The sequence below is a fragment of the Kogia breviceps genome, chromosome 11 (assembly GCF_026419965.1).
Source record: "Kogia breviceps isolate mKogBre1 chromosome 11, mKogBre1 haplotype 1, whole genome shotgun sequence".
NCBI classification, from domain to species: Eukaryota; Metazoa; Chordata; class Mammalia; order Artiodactyla; family Physeteridae; genus Kogia; species Kogia breviceps.
In genome coordinates, this window is record NC_081320.1 from 68,080,453 (window position 1) to 68,103,461 (window position 23,009).

At 37.0% G+C, this 23,009-nt stretch overlaps 2 protein-coding genes across 6 annotated transcripts in view; both read right to left on the reverse strand.

Annotated features, from left to right (window-relative positions):
• The window catches only part of DYNC2LI1 (dynein cytoplasmic 2 light intermediate chain 1), a 51,437-nt gene extending 38,339 nt beyond the window's left edge, over positions 1–13,098 (reverse strand). Inside the window, exons 1-2 of the mRNA XM_059079419.2 lie at positions 12,961–13,098; positions 10,762–10,879 (exon numbers count right to left, since the gene is read on the reverse strand). Coding sequence (XP_058935402.1) covers positions 10,762–10,879; positions 12,961–12,968 — 126 coding nt within the window. The 5' untranslated portion in view covers positions 12,969–13,098. The remainder of the gene's footprint in view (positions 1–10,761; positions 10,880–12,960) is intronic.
• A 2,164-nt stretch (positions 13,099–15,262) lies between these two features.
• Positions 15,263–23,009, reverse strand: part of PLEKHH2 (pleckstrin homology, MyTH4 and FERM domain containing H2) — a 110,615-nt gene continuing 102,868 nt past the window's right edge. For all 5 annotated transcript variants that reach the window (XM_067007669.1, XM_067007671.1, XM_067007672.1 and 2 more), the window contains 4 exons: positions 22,865–22,994; positions 21,995–22,081; positions 19,806–19,943; positions 15,263–18,552 (listed from right to left, as the gene is read on the reverse strand). In XM_067007669.1, coding sequence (XP_066863770.1) covers positions 18,373–18,552; positions 19,806–19,943; positions 21,995–22,081; positions 22,865–22,994 — 535 coding nt within the window. In that variant the 3' untranslated portion in view covers positions 15,263–18,372. The remainder of the gene's footprint in view (positions 18,553–19,805; positions 19,944–21,994; positions 22,082–22,864; positions 22,995–23,009) is intronic.

The following is a 23,009-nucleotide window of genomic DNA, read 5'->3' on the forward strand; positions in this document are numbered from 1 at the left end:
AGAAATCAATAACAGGGAAAAAAACAAAAAACACAAACACATGGAGGCTAAGCAATGTTACTAAGTAACCAAGAGATCACTGAAGAAATCAAAGAGGAAATTAAAAAATACCTAGAGACAAATAACAATGAAAACACGACAATCCAAAACCTATGGGATGCAGCAAAAGCAGTTCTAAGAGGGAAGTTTATAGCCATACAAGCCTACCTCAAGAAACAAGAAAAATCTCAAACAAACAATCTAACCTTACACCTAAAGGAACTAGAGAAAGAAGAACAAACAAAACCCGAAGTTAGCAGAAGGAAAGAAATCATAAAGATCGGAGCTGAAATAAATGAAATAGAAACAAAGAAAACAATACCAAAGATCAATAAAACTAAAAGCTGGTTCTTTGTGAAGATAAACAAAATGGAAAAACCATTAGCCAAACTCACCAAGAAAGAGAGGGAGAGGACTCAAATCAATAAAATTAGAAATGAAAAAGGAGAAGTTACAACAGACACTGCAGAAATGCAAAGCATCCTAAGAGACTACTACAAGCAACTCTATGCTAATAAAATGGACAACCTGGAAGAAATGCACAAATTCTTAGAAAGGTATAACCTTCAAAGACTGAACAAGGAAGACATAGAAAGTGTGAACAGACCAATCACAAGTAATGAAATTGAAATTATGATTAAAATGCTTCCAACAAGGGCTTCCCTGGTGGTGCAGTGGTTAAGAATCCACCTGCCAATGCAGGGGACCGGGTTCGAGCCCTGGTCTGGGAAGTTCCCACATGCCATGGAGCAATGAAGCCCGGGTGCCACAACTACTGAGCCTGTGCTCTACAGCCCGCGAGCCACAACTACTGAAGCTCGCGTGACTAGAGCCCATGCTCTGCAACAAGAGAATCCACCACAATGAGAAGCCCGTGCATGGCAATGAAGAGTAGCCCCCACTCACCGCAACTAGAGAAAGCACACACGCAGCAAGGAAGACCCAACGCAGCCAAAAATAAATAAATAAATTTTTAAAAATCATATTAAAAAGCTATAGAAAAAAAAATCTTCCAACAAACAAAAGTCCAGGACCAGATGGCTTCACAGGTGAATTTTATCAAACATTTAGAGAAGAGCTAACACTCATCCTTCTCAAACTCTTCCAAAAAATTGCAGAGGAAGGAAAACTCCCAAACTCATTCTATGAGGCCACCATTACTCTGATACCAAAACCAGACAAAGATACTACAATAAAAGAAAATTACAGACCAATATCACTGATGAATACAGATGCAAAAATCCTCAACAAAATACTAGAAAACAGAATCCAACAACACATTAAAAGGATCATACATCATGATCAAGTGGGATTTATCCCAGGGATTCAAGGATTCTTCAATATACACAAATCAATCAATGTGATACACCATATTAACAAACTGAATAAAAACCATATGATTATCTCAATAGATGCAGAAAAAGCTTTTGACAAAATTCCACACCCATTTATGATAAAAACTCTCCAGAAAGTGGGCATAGAGGGAACCTACCTCAACATAATAAAGGCCATATATAACAAACCCACAGCAAGCATCATACTCAATGGGGAAAAACTGAAAGCATTTCCTCTAAGGTCGGGAACAAGACAAGGATGTCCACTCTCACCACTATTATTCAACATAGTTTTGGAAGTCCTAGCCACGGCAATCAGAGAAGAAAAAGAAATAAAAGCAATACAAACTGGAAAAGAAGAAGTAAAACTGTCACTGTTTGCAGATGACATGATACTATACATAGAGAATCCTAAAGATGCCACCAGAAAACTACTGGAGCTAATCAATGAATTTGGTAAAGTTGCAGGATACAAAATTAATGCACAGAAATCTTTTGCATCTCTTGCAAATTCCTATGCACTAATGATGGAAAATCTGAAAGAGAAATTAAGGAAACACTCCCACTTACCACTGTAACAAAAGAATAAAATACCTAGGAATAAACCTACCTAGGGATACAAAAGACCTGTATGCAGAAAACTATAAGACACTGATGAAAGACATTAAAGATGATACCAACAGATGGAGAGATATACCATGTTCTTGGGTTGGAAGAATCATTATTGTGAAAATGACTATACTACCCAAAGCAATCTACAGATTCAATGCAATCCCTATCAAATTTCCAACGGCATTTTTTATAGAACTAGAACAAAAACTCTTAAAATTTGTATGGAGACACAAAGGACCCCAAAGAGCCAAAGCAGTCTTGAGGGGAAAAAACGGAGCTGGAGGAATCAGACTCCCTGACTTCAGACTATACTACAAAGCTACAGTAATCAAGACAGTATGGTACTGGCACAGAAACAGAAATATACATCAGTGGAACATGATAGAAAGCCCAGAGACAAACCCACGCACCTACGGTCAACTAATCTACGACAAAGGAGGCAAGGATATACAGTGGAGAAAAGACAGTCTCTTCAATAAGTGGTGCTGGGAAAACTGGACAGCTACATGTAAAATAATGAAATTAGAACACTCCCTAACACCATACACAAAAATAAACTCAAAGTGGATTAGAGACCTAAATGTAAGACCAGGCACTATAAAACTCTTAGAGGAAAACAGGAAGAACACTCTTTGACATAAATCACACCAAGATCTTTTTTGATACACTTCCTAGAGTAATGGAAATAAAAACAAAAATAAACAAATGGGACCTAATGAAACTTAAAAGCTTTTGCACAGCAAAGGAAACCATAGACAAGACAAAAAGACAACCCTCAGAACGGAAGAAAATATCTGCAAACGAATCAATGGACAAAGCATTAATCTCCAAAACATAAACAGCTCATGCAGCTCAATATTAAAAAAAAACAATGCAGGGCTTCCCTGGTGGCGCAGTGGTTGAGAGTCCGCCTGACGATGCAGGGGACACGGGTTCTTGCCCTGGTCCGGGAAAATCCCACATGCCGCGGAGCGGCTGGGCCGGTGAGCCATGGCCGCTGAGCCTGCGCGTCCGGAGCCTGTGCTCCGCAACGGGAGAGGCCACAACAGTGAGAGGCCCACGTACCGCAAAAAAAAAAAAAAAAAAACCAAAAAAAAAAAAATGCAATCAAAAAATGGGCAGAAGACCTAAATAGACATTTCTCCGAAGAAGACATATAGATGGCCAAGAGGTACATGAAAAGCTGCTCAACATCACTAATTGTTAGAGAAATGCAAATCAAGACTACAATAAGGTATCACCTCACACTGGTTAGAATGGGTATCATCAGAAAATCTACAAACAACAAATGCTGGAGAGGGTGTGGAGAAAGGGAACCCTCTTGCACTGTTGGTGGGAATGTAAATTGATACAGCTACCATGGAGAACAGTATGGAGGTTCCTTAAAAAACTAAAAATAGAATTACCATATGATCCAGCAATCCCACTACTGGGCATATACCCAGAGAAAACCATAATTCAAAAAGACACATGCACCCCAATGTTCACTGCAGCACTATTTACAATAGTCAGGTCATGGAAGCAACCTAAATGTCCATCGACAGACGAATGGATAGAGAAGATGTGGTACATATATACAATGGAATATTACTCCGCCATAAAAAAGAACGAAATTGGGTCATTTGTAGAGATGTGGATGCATCTAGAGACTGTCATACAGAGTGAAGCAAGTCAGAAGGAGAAAAACAAGTATCATATATTAATGCATATATGTGGAACCTAGAAAATGGTATAGATGAACTGGTTTGCAGAGCAGAAATTTAGACACGGAAGTAGAGAACAAATGTATGGACACCAAGGGGGGAAAGTGGTGGGGGGTGGGGGTGGGGGTGTGATGAATTGGGCGATTGGGATTGACATGTATACACTGTTGTGTATAAAATTGATGACTAATAATGACCTGCTATTTAAAAAATTAATAAAATTAAAACAAACAAACAAAAACCAAAACCTATGGGACGCATCAAAAGCAGTTCTAAGAGGGAAGTTTATAGCAATACAATCTTACCTCAGGAACAAGAAAACTCTCAAACAACCTAACCTTATACCTAAAGCAACTAAAGAAAGAAGAACAAACAAAACCCAAAGTCAGTAGAAGGAAAGAAATCATAAAGGTCAGAGCAGAAATAAATGAAATAGAGATGAAAACAATAAAAAAGATCAATAAAACTAAAAGCTGGTTCTTTGAAAAGGTAAATAAATTGATAAACCTTTAGCCAGACTCATCAAGAAAAAAAGGGAGAGGGCTCAAATCAAGAAAATTAGAAATGAAAAAGGAGACGTTACAACTGACACCACAAAGGATCATAAGAGACTACCACAAGCAAATATATGCCAATAAAATGGACAACCTAGAAAAAATGGACAAATTCTTAGAAAGGTACAATCTTCCAAGACTGAACCAGGAAGAAATAGAAAATAGGAACAGACCAATCACAAGTACTGAAATTGAAACTGTGATTAAAAAATCTACCAACAAACAAAAGTCCAGGACCAGATGGCTTCACAGGCAAATTCTATCAAACATTTACAGGAGAGTTAACAACTATATTTCTGAAACTCTTCCAAAAATTGCAGAGAAAGGAACACTCCTAAACTCATTCTACAAGGCCACCATCACCCTGATATCAAAACCAGACCACACAAAAAAGAAAATTACAGGCCAATATCACTGATGAACATAGATGCAAAAATCTGCAACAAAATACTTGCAAACCAAATCCAACAGTACATTAAAAGAATCATACACCATGATCATGAAAGTAGGATTTAACTCAGGGATGCAATGACTTTTCAATACCCACAAATCAGTCAGTGTGATACACCAAATTAACAAACTGAAGAATAAATACCATATGATCATCTTAATAGATGCAGAAAAAGCTTTTGATAAAAATCAACACCCATTTATGATAAAAACTCTCCAGAAAGTGGGCATAGAGGGAGCCTACCTCAACATAATAAAGGTCATACATGACAAACCCACAGCTAACATCATACTCAACTGTGAAAAGCTGAAAACATTTCCTCTAAGATCAGGAACTAGACAAGGATGTCCACTCTCACCAGTTTTATTCAACATAGTTCTGGAAGTCCTAGCCATGGCAATCAGAGAAGAAAAAGAAATAAAAGGAATCCAAACTGGAAAAGAAGTAAAACTGTCACTGTTTGCAGATGACATGATACTACACATAGAAAATCCTGAAGATGCTACCAGAAAACTACTAGAGCTCATCAATGAATTCAGTAAAGTTGCAGAATACAAAATTAGTACACAGAAATCTGTTGCATTTCTATACACTAACAACGAAATATCAGAAAGAGAAATTAAAGAAACAATCCCATTTACCATCACATCAAGAAGAATAAACTACTTAGGAATAAACCTACCTAAGAAGGCAAAAGACTTGTACTCTGAAAAGTGTAAGATGCTGATGAAAGAAATTGAAGATGACACAAACAGATGGAGAGGTTATACCATGTTCTTGGACTAGAAGAATCAATACTGTCAAAATGACTTTACTACCTGAGGCAATCTACAGACTCAATATAATCCCTATCAAATTACCAATGGCATTTTTCAAAGAACTAGAACAAAAAATTTAAAATTTGTATGGAAACACAAAAGACCCCAAATAGCCAAAGCAATCCTGAGAAAGAAAAAAAGAGCTGGAGGAATAAGGCTCCTACAGAAATATAGATCAATGGAACAGGATAGAAAGCCCAGAAACAAACCCATGCACCACCTATAGTCAATTAATCTACAACAAAGTAGGCAAGAACATACAATGAAGAAAAGACAGTCTCTTCAGTAAGTGGTGCTGGGAAAACTGGACAGCTATACATAAAAGAATGAAATTAGAACATTCTCTAACACCACACACAAAAATAAACTAAATATGGATTAAAGACCTAAATGTAAGGCCAGATACTATAAAACTCTTAGAGGGAAACATAAGCAAAAACACTTCTGGATCCACCTCCTAGAGTAATGAAAATAACAAATGGGAACTAAGTAAACTTAAAAGCTTTTGCACAACAAAGTAAACTGTAAACAAAATGAAAAGGCAACTCTCAGAATGGGAGAAAATATTTGCAAATGATGTGACTGACAAGGAATGAATCTCCAAAATATACAAATAGCTCAATATCAAAAAAAAAACCCAAACAAACTCAATCAAAAAATGGGCAGAAGACCTAAATAGATATTTCACCAAAGAAGACATACAGATGGCCAAAAGCACATAAAAAGATGCTCAACATCACTAATTATTAGAGAAATGCAAACCAAAACTACAATGAGGTATCACCTCACTCTGGTCAGAACGGCCATCATCAAAAAGTCTACAAACAATAAGTGCTGGAGAGGGTGTGGAGAAAAGGGAACCGTCCTACACCTTGGTGGGTATATAAACTGGTACAACCACTATGGAGAACAGTATGGAGGTTCCTTAACAAACTAAAATAGAGCTACCATACAATCTAGCAATCCCACTCCTGGGCATATATCTGGAGAAAACCGTAATTTGAAAATATACATGCAAGCTGATGTTCATGCAGCACTATTGATGATGTTCATGCCAAGACATGGAAGCAACCTAAATGCCCATTGACAGAGGAATGGATAAAGAAGATGTGGTACATATATACAATGGACTATTACTCAGCCATAAAAAAGGATGAAATAATGCCATTTGCAGCAACATGGATGGACCTGGAGATTATTATACTAAGTGAAGTAAGTCAGACAAAGACAAATATCATATGCTATCATTTATATGTGGAATCTAAGAAAATGATACAAATGAACTTATTTACAAAACAGAAACAGACTCACAGTTTTCAAAAACAAACTTATTGTTACCAAAGGGGAAAGGTGGCAGGAGGGATAAATTAGGAGTTTGGTATTAACATAAACACACTATTATATTTAAAATAGATAATCAACAAGGACCTACTGTATAGCACAGGTACCTCTACTCAATATTCTGTAATAACCTATGTGGGAAAAGAATCTGAAAAAGAATGGATGTATGTATATGTATAACTGAATCACTTTGCTGCACACCTGAAACTAACACAACATTGTAAATCAACTATACTACAATATAAAATAAAATTTTTTTAAAAAGGGATGGTACCAAATGAGCCCCACCTCCTGGTATTCACACCCATCTGTAGTCCCTCACACACTGCACTGCTCTTTTTGAGCAACAGCATATGGCAGAAGTGATGGCATGTCGCTTCCAAAATTAGGTTATAAAAGACTGTAGCCTCTGTCTCAGGTAACCTCTCACTTTTGATCTCTCACTCTGGAGGAAGCAAGCTGCCATGCTGTATGTAGACTTGTTGAGAGGTCCACATGGCAAAGAACCAAAGCTTCTGGCCAAGAGCCAGCAAGGAACTGATGCCTCTTGCCAGCAACCATGTTGAGAAGGCTGGAAGCTGATTCTCCAGTTCAGTCGAGGAGAGAAATAACTTTAGCCCCTGATGACATCTTGACTACAACTTTATGAAAATTCTTAAGCAGAACTACCCAACTAAGGTGCTCTAAGAGTCCAGACCCTCAGAAACTGGGTGAGATAATGTTTGTTGTTTTAAAAGCTGGTAAGTTTTGAGGTAATTTATTATGTAGCAATAGATAACTAATGCATGTAAAAACTAAGGTACATATAAAAACTAGGCAAATAAAAAACAAAGAAGTTTTAAACTTCAGGGAAAAGTTACTTGAAAAAGGAAATATAACCACAGTTCTGCACTTGGCACACCAGCAAAAATGATTTAGACACTTATAATAAAATAAACTAACACTGAATATTGATTCAGCCCCACATGATAATAGCAATGATATTACTAGAAGTGGGAGTTTGAGAGAGATGGGGAAGTAAATACTCTTCTACTATTATCAGAAATTCAACAGATAGTGTCTGGAAACAGCCCATGAGCACATTATTCAGAAATACAGAAGTAAATTACAGAAGAAACAGTAAAAGATATGAAAATGGTGGCTTTGAGGAGAGATTCTGAATGATGTGGAGAGAGTTGTTATTTTACTTTATGTACCTTTGCTACTCTTTTTTTTTTAAGGTAGGTGTATTTTATTTTCATCTTATACATGAGGAAACAGACACAGAGAGATTAGGCAACTTGATCAACATGCACAAAGATGTTCATCATAGCATAAATTATAATTGTTGAATAAAACACAGAGGAGAGAGTCCAAATATCCACAAGTAGGCAAACTGTGTTAAATCAATTACAGTACATCATTCGATGGAGGTACTTTAATAATAGTCTATATCAGATTAAGAAGTTTCTTTTCTATTCCTAGTTTGCTAAAAGTAAGTTAGTTGCCCCAGGTGTTGAATTTTATTGAATGCTTTTCTAATCTACTGAGATGACCAAATGATTTTTTTGATTATGACAAATTAATGCAGTATTAAAATATCAAGGAAAGAAGAAAATCATGTCTTTTTTCCAGATTCTTTTCCATTATAGATTATAAGATATTGATATAGTTCCCTGTGCTATACAATAGGTCCTTGTTGGTTATCTATTTTATATATAGTAGCACGTATATGTTAATCCTAAACTCCTAATTTATCCCCCCTCCTTCCGCTATCCACTTTAGTAACCATAAGTTTGTTTTCTTTTTTTTTTTTTAAAGATTTTTGTGATGTGGACCATTTTTAAAGTCTTTATTGAATTTGTTACAATATTGCTTCTGTTTTATGTTTTGGTTTTTTGGCCGTGAGGCATGTGGGATCTTAGCTCTGGGTTAGGGATCGAACCAGCACCCCCTGCCCTGGAAGGAGAAGTATTAAACACTGGACCGCCAGGGAAGTCTGCACAAGTTTGTTTCCTATGTCTGTGAGTCTATTTCTGTTTTGTAAATAAGTTCATTTATCTTTTGATAGTCTTTAAGTTCTTAAACCACATACATGAATTACTTTAATAATAGTAATTTAAGATAACAATAAAAACAGACTGTAACAAAAGATCCAATCTAATAAGGACAAAACAACATAATAAATGAAAAAGGCTTGCAGATCCCAAGCTCAAACTTAGTGAGCAGGGTTATGTGATTACTAATATTTTTCTGTACAATAACAGAAACACGGCATCTGGCAACAGAGAATCTGGCAGACCTGCTCTAGTTGACAGTAGGTAAGCAAAACCTGAAAAATTCTGTTTTATCCTGAGAATTTCACATTCGAATAATTCCAGTTGAGTTACTAGGATGATGACAGACAGATAATCCATGACGTGTAGAGTCCATGACACAGACAGTGTCTAAACCTTCTACAGTTAAAGAAAACCTCAAAAACTCTGTTCCATCCTGAGAAATACACATTAGAATCACAGCAGATAAGACAATCCATGACTGACTGATATACAGTCCCTGACACAGAGGCATGGCTGAAAGAAACGTTAAAGCTGAAACAGAAAGACTCAGGGAGACAAGGTGGTTTCCAGAACTATTTGAAGGGCAATTTTTAAATATTTGAAGGTTTAACAAGTAGAAGAGTAAAATTAGACTTACTCGCATACTTTTACAGGTCAGAATTCAGACCAAAGGGTGGAAGTTACAATGAAACAGATTGCAATTTTCCAGCAACTAGGCTTTGTAACTAGGAGTTTCTAGAAACAAAAATGGAAACAGCCTGCCTTGTAAAAGAGAACACCCCCATTGTTGGAAATATTCAAACCTAGACCATACAACCACTGTTTACAGTGACTAGAACCCTGGGGGAATCTAATTTCTCATTAAAAAAAGCACCAGTGCACAATCACACACAATTCTGCATACATTTCTAGGGAGTTCACAGACCCCAAGAAGTACCTCCATGGATCCCAGAGTAAGAATCCCTATTGCAGAAGAGTAGACTAGGGCTTCCCTGGTGGCACAGTGGTTAAGAATCCGCCTGCCGATGCAGGAGACACGGGTTTGAGCCCTGGTCCAGGAAGATCCCACATGCCGTGGAGCAACAAAGCCCATGTGCCACAACTACTGAGCCTGTGCTCTAGACCCCACGAGCCACAACTACAACTACTGAGCCCATGTGCCACAACTACTGAGCCTGTGCTCTAGAGCCCCATGCTCCACAACAAGAGAAGCCACTGCAATGGGAAGCCCATGCACTACAACGAGAAGCCCATGCACCACAATGAAGAGTAGTCCCCACTCACCACAACTAGAGAAAGCCCACACACAGCAACAAAGACCCAATGCAGCCAAAAATAAAATAAATAAATTTATTTTTAAAAAAAACAGTATATTGCCTTTAAAAAAAAGGAGAGTAGATATCTTCAAGGTTCCTTCCATTTCTATGACACTAGTTTAAGACAGTGAAAGTTAAACGTATTATACTCTATATGGTTCATGTTTTTATTATCTATATGCTTGTTTCAGCTGTACAAGTTACCTATAAATATGACCATCAGAATAGTATTAATATTTATGGTGACTTTGTGCAAACTGGGAAAAGATAACTCCTCTGGGCTGTCTAGTCAGAAACACATGCCCCTTCCTCTGGGTTGCTGTGGCCCAGGTCAGGACACACCTCTTGACAAGAAGAGAAAGGCTGGGTGTTAGTCCCTACCCACCGGTGAGCGGGGCCCAACCAGATCCAATGTAACCAGCAGGCCGGAGACTGGTCATCTGGTTAAAGGGTTGAAGTACCTAAATTTTAATCAAAGTATTACAATAAATTTTACCACTGATTGTTAAATCATTACAATACTTGGGGAAAAAAAGTAGGAAAAAATGCATTACCCCGTTTTTACTGCCAATGAAGAAAACAGACTTTTCTCCAGTTTCAACTCCATCTCCTTCACTTCCGTTACTTCCCTGTTTTTCCACTTCAGCTGTTGCGATTTCCCAGAGAGTTTCACTATATGAGGCAGAAAACCAAAATTCAGAGAAACCAAAAAGAATCCTTTTAAAAATTTCTTTTCAGCCCAAGAAATTTTATTTCAGTCAGATTTATAAAACAAATCAACATCATTTGGGGGGGGACAATTTACTGGTAAAACTTCAGAGGATTAGTCATTCTCTTTGTACTAGATTGAAGCAGAAAATGATAAGCAGAGTCTTTACTGCCAGGATCTGAGGTTGTCTGATTTGGGGGCTTCTGGGCAAGGCTGAAAGCTGTGTGTGTTAGCGTCTCAGACACACATGAATGTACAATGACTTTTGGAAATGCACAACTTGAAAACCACCAACATCTAGGAAAAGGGGGAATGTGTAAAGCCAGTGTACCACATAATCTTTGCCTGCTGAAATAGTTTTTGGCTTTGTTTTTTAAATTATATATTTTTTGGCTCAAGATTCCTTTTTTAAAATATAAAAAAGCGGGAAAATCACCTAAAGTCACTTTTGAAAATCATCTTTTCATTTACCTCTCTACACACTCATATAATTTTATACAAATAAGATTATATCATTTTTTTAAAAGTAAAGCCTAAATGAATTATGGAGTTTTGCCTCTCACTGTTGTAGCCTCTCCCGTTGCGGAGCACAGGCTCCGGACGCGCAGGCTCGGCGGCCATGGCTCACGGGCCCAGCCGCTCCGCGGCATGTGGGATCTTCCCGGACCGGGGCACGACCCGGCGTCCCCTGCATCGGCAGGCGGATTCTCAACCACTGCGCCACCAGGGAAGCCCTGAATTATGGAGTATTGAACTAAAAACACATGAGAAAGATTTGATGTGTTACAAGCTCGAATCTACTACTTTCTACATAGAGTATGCCAACTTGAGCAAATTACCTAACCTCTCTGGATCCTTCATTCCTTTATTAAGTCAACAAGAATTTCTTGAGTGCCTACTTTATGAAAGCTTCTATGCTAGTCCCCAGGCTTACCTGTTTCTCCCCTCTAAAATGCTGATAAAAAAGAATACCAACATCATAGGATTGCCATGACTGTTCAAATGTGATAATTCATTTAGGTTAGGGCCTGTCCTATACATAATCACCTAAAATCAATGAGTGTTTATAATCATTATTATTCAAGAACCAGGAATGAAAAAAAGGGGTTAGAAAAGATCAAAACAGGTGTCCCTAAATGTTTGCACTAAAATTCACACATTTATTTCACAGGTGAGCCCCTAAGAACTCAGCCCGGGCCTGTTTGCTTTTCAATTACACACTATTTCTTCATAATGTGATTATCTTCTTTCCAAGTTCCCAGCAGAAAAGAGAGAAGGAGGTGTTGTAACCAATTAAACCGTGATGGGAAGCTTAAGGTTCATAAAATCAACAGAGATCACACCGCCCATCCACCATGTGAGAAAAACAGACTTTCCTGCTCTGTGATGGACTCCAGGACCCCTCTCTCCCGATGTCCTTATAAGTCATTTAGAGAAGCTTTAGGTATGACCTTGAGAACAAGCAACTAAAATAAACATCATAGAATTGAACAGCTAAAATGTATTTGACAGGTGATTAAAAGCCCACCCCCACCCCAGCTGCCCGTTTATATATGACCTTACATTCTTCACAGTGCCTTCACAAGTTACGCTCATTTATTGTTGTCGTGAACACCTGCACGCAGAGCCGAGGTCCCTGAGGAAGTGGCTTGCGGTCTGAATCGCCGCTTGAAACCCTGTTCCTAGAACATTCCCTAACCCTCGAGAAACTCTTACTGAAAAAGTGAATAATTGGAGTTGAATGATCTTTCAAAATCTCTTAACTTTTTCACCTGGGGAACTTTTTACTTGCTTTCGTTAGAATCCACACTCTCAAGGATAGTGCCTACGGATCCTTGACCAACAAGACAGGAATTGCAAAGAGGACGAACTCACAATTTTCTTCCACTAACGGGTCCCGCGAGGATCTCCTCTCCCCAAATATACCCGCAGCGGCCTCTCCCTCCACCCCTCCCCCATCTCCACCCCTTCCTGGCTAGGTTGGGAAAGAAGGGAGGCTCTCGAGGGGAGCATAAGCCAGGCGCAAGCAGGGTTGCAGGGATACCTGGGCATCGTGGCTCGGTCGCCCCACTGTCGTGGTCTCCGCGTAGGGCCCAGCCTAGAATCAGCTGGACCGCGAGCTCTGCGCGAGGCCGGCTTAGTGCAGGCTCTTGGGTTGCTATGGTAGCGACGTCACAAGTAAAGGTTGCGTTCAGAAGAGGGGCATCATGGGAAATGTAGTTTTCGGCGTTCTTTTTGAGCCTCTCATCTTCATCCGTTAGGGTGGGAGAGAGAGGCGACAAGTGGTAATAAATCTGGGACCTAAAAACTCTGGGCTGGAAGTGTTCTTTTATTAAAAAAGTATTCTACTGAGTACCGACTATTTATATGCCAGGGGTCTCTCTCTCTCTTCAATTATTTTTCTCTCCCCAATAGCAGTGAATTGAGAATGGAGAATGAAATAATCTCCTGAGCTGTTTTCTAGTGATTTACTAGAGGCAAAGAATATTTACGATTTTAGTATTTTCCAACTTTCTGCTTGTTTGGTTGTTTCAGGTTTTATGCAATAGCACATCATTTATTAATAAGTTAATAAAGCAAATGCATCTCCATAATACTTCATTTACTTTATCTCCAAATCAATAAAAAACTTCATTACTATATGACATACACAACTAATTATAATAACCCAAAGGAAGCCAGAGATATAAGCTATTGCAGAGAGGTACAAACAATTTATATTAGAACAAGTGACTAATTATGCCTCAAGGAGTTGGTGAAACATTCATGGCAGTGACAGTATTTGATCTGTTTTGAATGCTGACCCAGGCTCTCTAGCCCAAGATGAGCTGATTGACTGAAGGAGAAACTGTTCCTCTACTGTTCTGCCATTTAGCTTAGTCTCTGTGTTGTAATGTTCAAGAATGTGGGCTTTGGAATAAGACAAACTTAGATAGAAGTTGGGACTCAGCCACACTAGCTAAGTTGCCACATTGCCACAATGGAAAATAACTCAATTTCTCTGAGCCTTAGTGTCCAATCCTGTAAAGCAGGGGAAAATTAAGTTTTAAATGAGATAAACACATGTAAAACATAACTTATATGTGTTTGAAACATTATAAGTGCTTAATACTTGTTATTATGGTGAGGTAAGCTGCTGATCAGCAACTTTGAAGAAAGAAACACAAGGAAATGAAGCAGATGGTTCATAGGAAATAAAAGGCATTCATTTCAGATAAAATCTTTGGGGACAAAATTCTCTCAACACGTAGGTGCATTTTGGAGACACAGAAGACTACAGTTGCACATAGGAAGGGAAGTAATGGAGTGAAGTTCAATGGAGAAAGGATGGTAGCAAGTGAGGCTGATACCTCCATCATTGAATCAGCATTGCCTATAAACTCACAAACTGAAGTGGGACAAATTGTAATGAATCGCAATGATTTGGGTTCTGGAACTTTAGAATCTCTTTGCATGTGAGTTGGGAAGCCCTATTGATATGGACAATAATGGCAGCTAACATTTTGCCAGGTGTTTTCTGTGGACTAGGCACAGTACTAGCATTTTAAAGTATAATGATTTGGGTAACTGGGATACGTGGTTGAAGGAGGGAGCCTGGTAACCAGGAAGGTGAAGGTTATTTGCCTGGGCCCTAATCACCAGCACTGATTCAGGAGTGATTTAGTTGATTCACCTTGATGTGATTAAGCAGGTGAGTTCTCTTTTCTACTTTTATGCCTCCTGAGGCTTCATACTTGGACGAAGAAAGTGACTTTCCTGGGTAGATGAAAATTGTTCTCAAGGTAAAATATACAAAGATTTGAGCTCCTCTTCTGAATCAGCCCAAGAAGACTCACAGATTTCAATGGTGGTGATGGAGGAGGAGACAGTTTTATGCTGCTTGCTGGATGAAAGCAGCTGCTTGATGCTTGCTTTTGCACAACAGTGCAAAAGGATAAAGGTGGTGCAGAGTATATTTGGGGACCTGTGAATAGTTTGGGGTGGAAGCATATAAAGTGCCTGGTGGGGCTAAGGTGGGAGAGCAAATTGGACAGGTAGATTGAGCTACAGTGAAGGATCTTGCAGTCTGGATTTTACTGTGTTGGCGATGAGAAACCAAATAAGATTTCAAATAGGGGTGTGTCATGACTAGACCTAAGTTTCAATGAGATAATTTTTTGCAGCTATGTGAGGGATGCTTTGGAGTCTAGAAGTCCATACGGAGGCTATTAACAATAGCCCAGAAAGTGAGAGTTTTTATATTTTTTCCTTGTTTTCAAAGTTACATGAGCTTATTGTAGAAAAAAATAGTACATAGAAAAAACTAAGAGGATGTAATAAGCAAACACCAGGAGTAACAACTATTAAACATTTTGATGTATTTTATTCCAATCTTTTTTCTCACAGAGTTTTTACTGTAAAGTTTAACATTCTGATTTTAACATGTATTTTCCCATATCATTTTTTTAAAACACATAATAAACATAGCTTTGATGGCTGCATAAGTTTCCACTATATAGATTTTTAATAATTTACTTAAGCATTCTCCTAATATCAGTGTTTGAGGTTAAACACCTAACATGAGTTGGGCCAGTCAGAATCCTTTTCTGGAATTTTTCAAACAAGAATTAGGAAAATAAAGTCATTCCTTCTCTGGAGGAAATTGGCATACTTCCTGCTAAATGAAGTACTCTTGTAGCAATAAAATCCCTTTCTTCCTTTAGGAAAAAGAGAATAGGGGGAAATGTGAGAGGAGATACGGTCCCTGCATGAACCAGTTAGCAGAAAAGCTTCTCCACCTTATTAGTCCTGCTACTCACTTTTGCTTCCTCACTCCCCACATTCCCAAAGCCTTCGCTCCCCTGGAATCAGCCCAGAGACTCTGCAGTGAAGTCCAAATTCCATTACAGCTAGGAGGTGTGTGGATGGGTGAAATGTGTTCTCAGCATCTCAGGACCACTTAAAGCCTTTTTCTAGAGAAATATGGTTATCCATGGTGGTTAATTCTTCAGGATTATACTTCAGTACAATTATGGGTTACAAGTATTGTTACAGGAACCTGACTTCCATGTATTATTTTCCTATGGAAAAAATGTCCAAACAAACACATTTTTCAAGCAAATACTTTATAAGTTGTGACTAACTTTTCTTATAAATTGAGAGTTAAATTCATTTCTAAGCTATGGCAGTATTTGACTTTAAGGACACACACACAGAAATCTAGAGCATTTAAAATAAAATTTTAGACACAGTCCAATCAACTTACTTATAAGGAGCTTATTATGAAATCATGGGAGAACCCCATGATTTATACATATTCTATTATGTGTCAATATGCATACATACATATGAAACTTACAATGTGCCAAAACAGCTTCCTTTTATATGGATAAAACAAAGCAACACAGAAGACAAAGCATGAGTGCAAGAGAAGGAGGTAATAACTACCATTTTCACTAGTAGTACACCTCAGCTTTGACAATGAAAACATTAGGTATTTCTTGAAGATTATTCAAAAGATAATGCTTGAAATGGGTTTTGTAAATCATTTATTATGATTGAAAGGGAAGAAAATGATAGGAGACAAATATTACAATTAAACATGTAACATTATTCTCTTGTAACCAATCATAATAACATACTTTGAATTTCTTAAATGGCTATATAAAAGTAATTTCCCAGAAAATAAAATTTTCACATCATCAGTTACAGAAAATTGATTTCTTTCCATCAAAATATTTTATCTCTGCTCTATCAAAAATAAATGCCAAGTCTAGGGTACTACCATTTAAGCTAAGCCTTCACTACTTGTTTAAATTAGATTTTGGGGGGGCTTACCAGATGGTGAACTAACTATTGCCTGAGAATAAAGTCCTCACACATATGTAACAGCTCTGCCAAGCCTGTGGTTCACCAACGAATGATTATTAAATGGTTTTCTGGGAACTCAGAAACTACTGTATCCCAGCCAAAAGGCTCCAGAGAGTCATCTCAAACTGGTAACCAATTTATTCTCAAAAATTAATTTCCTTACCCAGTGAGTGGTTGTGGTTCAAAAGATTTAGGAGAAATAGTAAACGGCAATCTATTTCTATGGTTTTTTTTTTTTTACCTTTGTCATTACCAATAAAGCAAAATCTTACTTGATCAGTATATTTCTTGGCTCTGTCCTTTTGAAGGATGCTAACATGGGATGGAACATTTTTAAAAGTCTTATTGTTAGAACAGTACATTGCCATAGGGAGAAAGCAGCAAAAAAGAAAACATGAAGGCTCTGCCAACAAATTAATTCAGCAGCTAACTTTTTTTTTCCAATTGGTTAAAAAAATACCATACACAGAGTGATAAATATACGTCCAAAATATAAATATAAAATATTCTACACATAAATAAAATTAAGTATACTCATGATTACTATTTCAATTAAACATTTTTGCAATATAATTTTCATGTCTTATCACAGTTTCATTTTTATCATGAATAATAAGTACTTTATTTTGACACAAACCGGAATGTACTGACCACTTATGTAACCTAGTAAACTAATATGTTTCTAGACTCTTTCAACTAAAAATTTACCTCCTTTGACAGAAGAGTTACTTTCTCTTTTCTTTTAAAAAATATTTTTGGGAATTTATTTTCAAACTATAATTAAAAAGCACTGTATGAGGCAAAGCTTTAAGAATGGTCCTTGTTTTCACAGATATTATTATTTAACAAAACAAGGTCAAGATGACCCAGCACCAATGCAATGAAATGTGGGCAATATTCCAGTGAACTTGGGTTATGTTGACAGCCAAAGAATGTCAGGAATCACTGTCTCATTTTAAGTTTTACACTCCAGTGATCTGAAAAGGTGACAGGGTACACTTTCTAAAACCACATAGGAGGTTCTGGTTACCTAGCTCCTGTTTTCTCACACAATGATTCATAGGGCCAGAAGACTTACTGCACTTGCTCTAAAATTTACCCTTCAACACCACCCTGCAGCTGTTTCTTAAACTGTATACTCTACTTCTTTCTAAACACCATATCATTAATTAAAAGCACATTTAATTATGGTACTTAATTTTTTGGCAATGAGAATTTCCAAGTAATCAACTGGTTTGCCAAATGAGAGTTTGGAAAAACTCCCTTGAATCTCACTTTCTAAAGATTGTTAGAATATTTTTTTAAAAAAGAGAAAAAAGGCTTGATGTGTCTGATGGCAAAGGAGAAGGTGATGGAAAAAAATGACAAATTCTAACCCAGTTAAGCTAAGAGAAAATCAGCACGTGGGAAAATCTGTGTTTAGGTCCTATTACTAGCATTCATTTGAATATTTATGAATCAAATGAAAGAGAGTAACCCTCATTATTTTTAAAGAATGGACTACTACTGTGTGTGTGCCATGTTGCCAGGATGTAAATGAACTTATTTGGAGCCAATGCAGCCATTGGTTAGAGGACAGGGAGTGAATGTTCAGGCCCCTGAGCTTTCAGAGTAAAGTGGGGCCTTTGGTTGGTCTGCTTGACAGAAGGGGCTGGCTTCCCATCACTCTGGCTTGAGGACCCTGGGTCCGAGCTGAGAGCAGCGCTGGAGCAGAGAGGTGGTGAACCGCCTTCTGCTGATAGAAGTTGTTTATGTAGCTGGCGATCAAAAGAGTGATTTCAAGAATCTAAAACAAGACAAATGGAATTGTTATTCTCCTGAGAAGTTCTCATCACTTCCAAAAGAGAGTGAAGGGTTGGCCATGGGTGGTCTCCATCTCCAAGTGCCCAGGCTACCAGATTTCCCTTTTAACCAGATCAAGCAGTGCAGTACAGTTGATCCTTGAACAACACAGGGGTTAGGGGCCCGAACACTCTAAGCAGTCAAAAATCCGTGCATAACTTTACAGTGCCCCTCTGTAGCCACGGTTCCTCTGTATCTGCAGTTCTACATCCATGGATTCAACCAACCATGGATTGTGTAGTAATGTAGTATTTACTACTGAAAAAAAATCCATGCATAAGTGGACCCGTGCAGTTCATACCCATGTTGTTCAAGAGTCAACTGTACTTACATGTTCAGCACCAACAAGGCACTGCCTTATTTTCCCATTCCTTAAACCAGCAGAAAGTGATACTTAAAAAAAAAAATCAAATTTAGTGGCAATATTAGAAAATGTGACAGTAGTACAATTCTACCAGTTATCCTAAAGCCACATTTGTGAATACATGAATAAGAAATTCAGTGTATTATATCAACTCTTTAAACTAAAGCACTGAGTATACCATGATCTTCTACACTTACTGACTTCACTTAAGTATAGATTTAATTAAGAAACATATATGCCATTTTTTGAAGTTTCAAATTCTAAAAACGTAGTCTCTTTTAGTTGAGAATTTTAAGACAAAGTCTTAGAAAAATTAATTTCTCATTCTTTTTCCTAAAATCAGAGTTACATGTTAGAATGCAACCCTTTTATTTACTGCTTTTACTTAGAGACATTAAAACTACATAGTTTGCTAAAAATAGTAAAGAAACAAGTATGCCTTAATTTTAAAACCTCACTCTTCTCAGTAAGGAGACTATAAAATGAATTAGTCCAAGTAAATAAGGTAATGTGTATAAAGTACCTGACAATAACAACTTATGCCAGGACCACTTATATTGAACTTTCTGTATACCAGGCACTGGGCTATAAATACTTTACAAATCCTTCATTGTATTCTTAATCCAGAAAAAAAAAGCTAGCATCATAGCATCATACCATTTTTTAGATGAAGAAACCAAGGTTTAGAAAGATAAGGTAAACCAGAATTTGGACCTATGGTTGTTTGATTGTAAGTAGAGTCTGTTTTCCCATGAGGAACTTACTCTTTGTACAATATGTTTTAGTATGAAAAAAACTAGCATAAAGAAGTTAGCATAAAGCCTTCTACTAACCTTGGGTTTTGCCATGGCAAAAAGTAATTTCTCTGTTGGTTTGTCCTTTGAATGTGCTTTGTTAATGACTATCATAAAATCATCTTGATAACCTCCAAAGGTCATTAGACTCTTGTACACATAGCTGATTATTAACCTCTTCAAAGAGAGATAAAAGTAAGTATGTTATACAATCTTTATTTTCAAAGAAAGATGAGAGATGATTAATAACATGTATCTCCATTAAAATGATGATGTGGTCAACCAACTGCAGATGGAAAATATGTTTTAAAAATTCCATAAAGTTCCAAAAAGCAAAACTTGAACTTGCCATTCACCAGCAACTATTTACATAGCATTTACACTGTATTTGTCCTTAAGATTTCTATATGTTTATCTATCTATCTATCTATCTGGTTGAACCATATGAAACTGATGCTTTTTAAGGTAAAAAAAGGTCAAATATTGGCAAATCCACATAGTTCACCCTGATATATAAACTTTAATATATGTAAACATAAACAGTATCATGCATACTACTTCTTTTTTAACATTCTGCTTCTTTTAACTTAACATATTATGAACATCCTTCCAGGACAACAAATGTACTTGTATAACATTTTAAATGTTTTTATAGACATTTATTTGGATTTTATAGACACATAGACATTATTTAACTAATCTCCTATTGAAGAATATTTAAGATTTTTTTATTTGTTACTATCTTAAACAATACTCCAATGAATATTTTGGGACATATTTCATAATACACATAGCCTAATTATTTCTTTGATTATAAACCTCAAGCTGAAATTGCTATCTCAAAAAAGTAGATCTTTCCAAACTCAAAAAGGTTATACCCATTGACATTCCCAGCATTACAGTCTTGCTAACACAGGATATCATCATTCTTTTGAAGCTCTGCCAATCTGATTGGTGAAAAGTAGAATCTCACTGTATTAAACTGAGTTTATTTGATTGATGGTGAGATTAACATTTAAAAATACATTTATTGAACATTAGTATTTCTTCTGTGAATTGCCTCAGCCCATTTGTCTATTAGTGTGTTCATCATTTCCTTACTGTTTGATAAGACATCCACATTCATAAAGGATACCAACCCTTCATCATACATGCAGCAAATATTTTTTTCCAATGTGTTACTAAAACAATTTAAATAATATAAGTCAAAGATGTACAGCCTAAAAGGAAAGGAATCTGTGTATCTAATGATTAGCTTGCAAGATTCTGAGCAGACTATCCCAGCACTGAACACCTCTAGTGCTGCAGGCTGGCAATATCTACTTCCTGACCTGCATGTTCATCTCCCAGGATCTAGGAACTGGTTTACTTACCTAAGGTAACTCAATACTTGTGTACTATTTCTGTTGACTTTAAGTTACTGACTTAATAATCTATCTTCAGATATTTATTCAAGAACTAAAAGGCATTCAGGAAACATAAACACCTTCAAAAAAGTTTTTCAGCAATTATAAGGAGAAACAGTTACTATAACACTAAAGGATAACCTCGTTTCCAAGAAATCCTCAGTGATCCTGACCATAGCCACAAGTAGGAGAGCCCACTACACCTACCAGGTGAATTTAGCAATCCAGGTTAAAAAAAAAAAAAAAGAACAAAAATTTTAAAAGTACTCTGATACATATAAAATATGATAGAAAATAAGGTAAATTTCAGATAAATAAATGAATAAATAGAAATTACAGTCTGACTTTATATTTAATCACGTAAAAAGCTCTAAGATACTGTCTATGTACAAATGAACTGGTAATTGATATTATGGGATAGTATAGAAATTGTTATAGAAGGCTTCGTGAAACTGAACTTAAAACTTTGGTAACTAAAGTTTCCACCTTAATGTTATCTTCAGCAGTTTCATTTTACACAGGAAGCAATCTTCCGAACATAATAAATGAACAGTCATTTTACAAATACAACCATGATTGCAATTTAGTCAATGTATCTTAATATTTTTCTCACACAATATATATAACCTGTCTAATCTTGATTTAAAAGATTAAATTGTAACCATAGTTATCTTTGTAAAATGACTATTCATTATATAGTATTAGGCAGAGTGTTTTCTGTGTATGAGAAAAGTCAGATTAAGATATCATTACCTTCTGTTTACAGTACACTGAGCAATGGAAATAGCTGACTCAATGCAGAACTTAAGGATTTAATCTTACCATGGAGTTGTATTCTAAGATGCTTAAACCATCCTCATGTATAGCCAGCCACATGAAAGTACTTCCAAGTGATGATGGGGTTATGGGCTATGAAGAGGTGAAAATACACTACATATTAAATGCTAAGCAAAATTACAGAAATATTTTTCAGTGTAAATGCAATGCAGCATTTGTAATAACACAACAACATCTTATTATTATTAAAAATCTCACCTGGGGAGCAGGCAGTGTGGTATAATGGAAAGAGGAGTGAATTAGCAGACCTGGGTTTGAGACCCAGATCTGCCATTTATTAACATGTGCATTTGGACAGGCCTCTTAATCTAACCCCCAGCAGGTTTCATCTCTCCTTCTTCAGTGTTCCTGCATCACTCTGTTCATGTCACCCTTAACCATATTCTCCACACAATAGTTGTTTCCAGACCTATTGCAATACTGGTTGTGAGTTCCTGGAAGTGTGAGCACAACCTATCTGAAACCATGGGCTTATGTATCCCTAGAGCTTAGCTCAATGTTTGGCAAACAGAATTCATAAATGCTAAATAAATGAGCAAATGAGTGAGAGAGTAAATGAGTGAATGGATGAATGAATAAAGAGAAGAAAGCAGAGTTCAGCTGTTGTCTTCAGTCTAACGATTAAGCCTACTGAGCGTAAGAAATGATCTACGGTACGGGGAAGTGGAACAGAAGGGAAAAGACAGAGACGCTGATGGCTTTCCTTCCCTTTCCTTAGTGTCCCTTCATGGTTTTCTTTAAATTGTTGGAAATTTCCTTTTTTTCTTTTAAAAAGCCAAATGTACAAAACCTGGGGTTACTCAGGTTATCACTTTATATTTTACTGAACTGAATAGCCCCCCCATTCTTTCTTACTTTTGCAAGAAACAATTTGGCACCAAAAAATGGCCACTTCCTGGCTACTGTCAAATAGATTCGCACACAATCAGCAGCACTGTGTCCCCGGAGGGCCATCCATCTGGTTGACAGTCGCTGGCAAAGCTGCCTAAAAAAAGAAAAG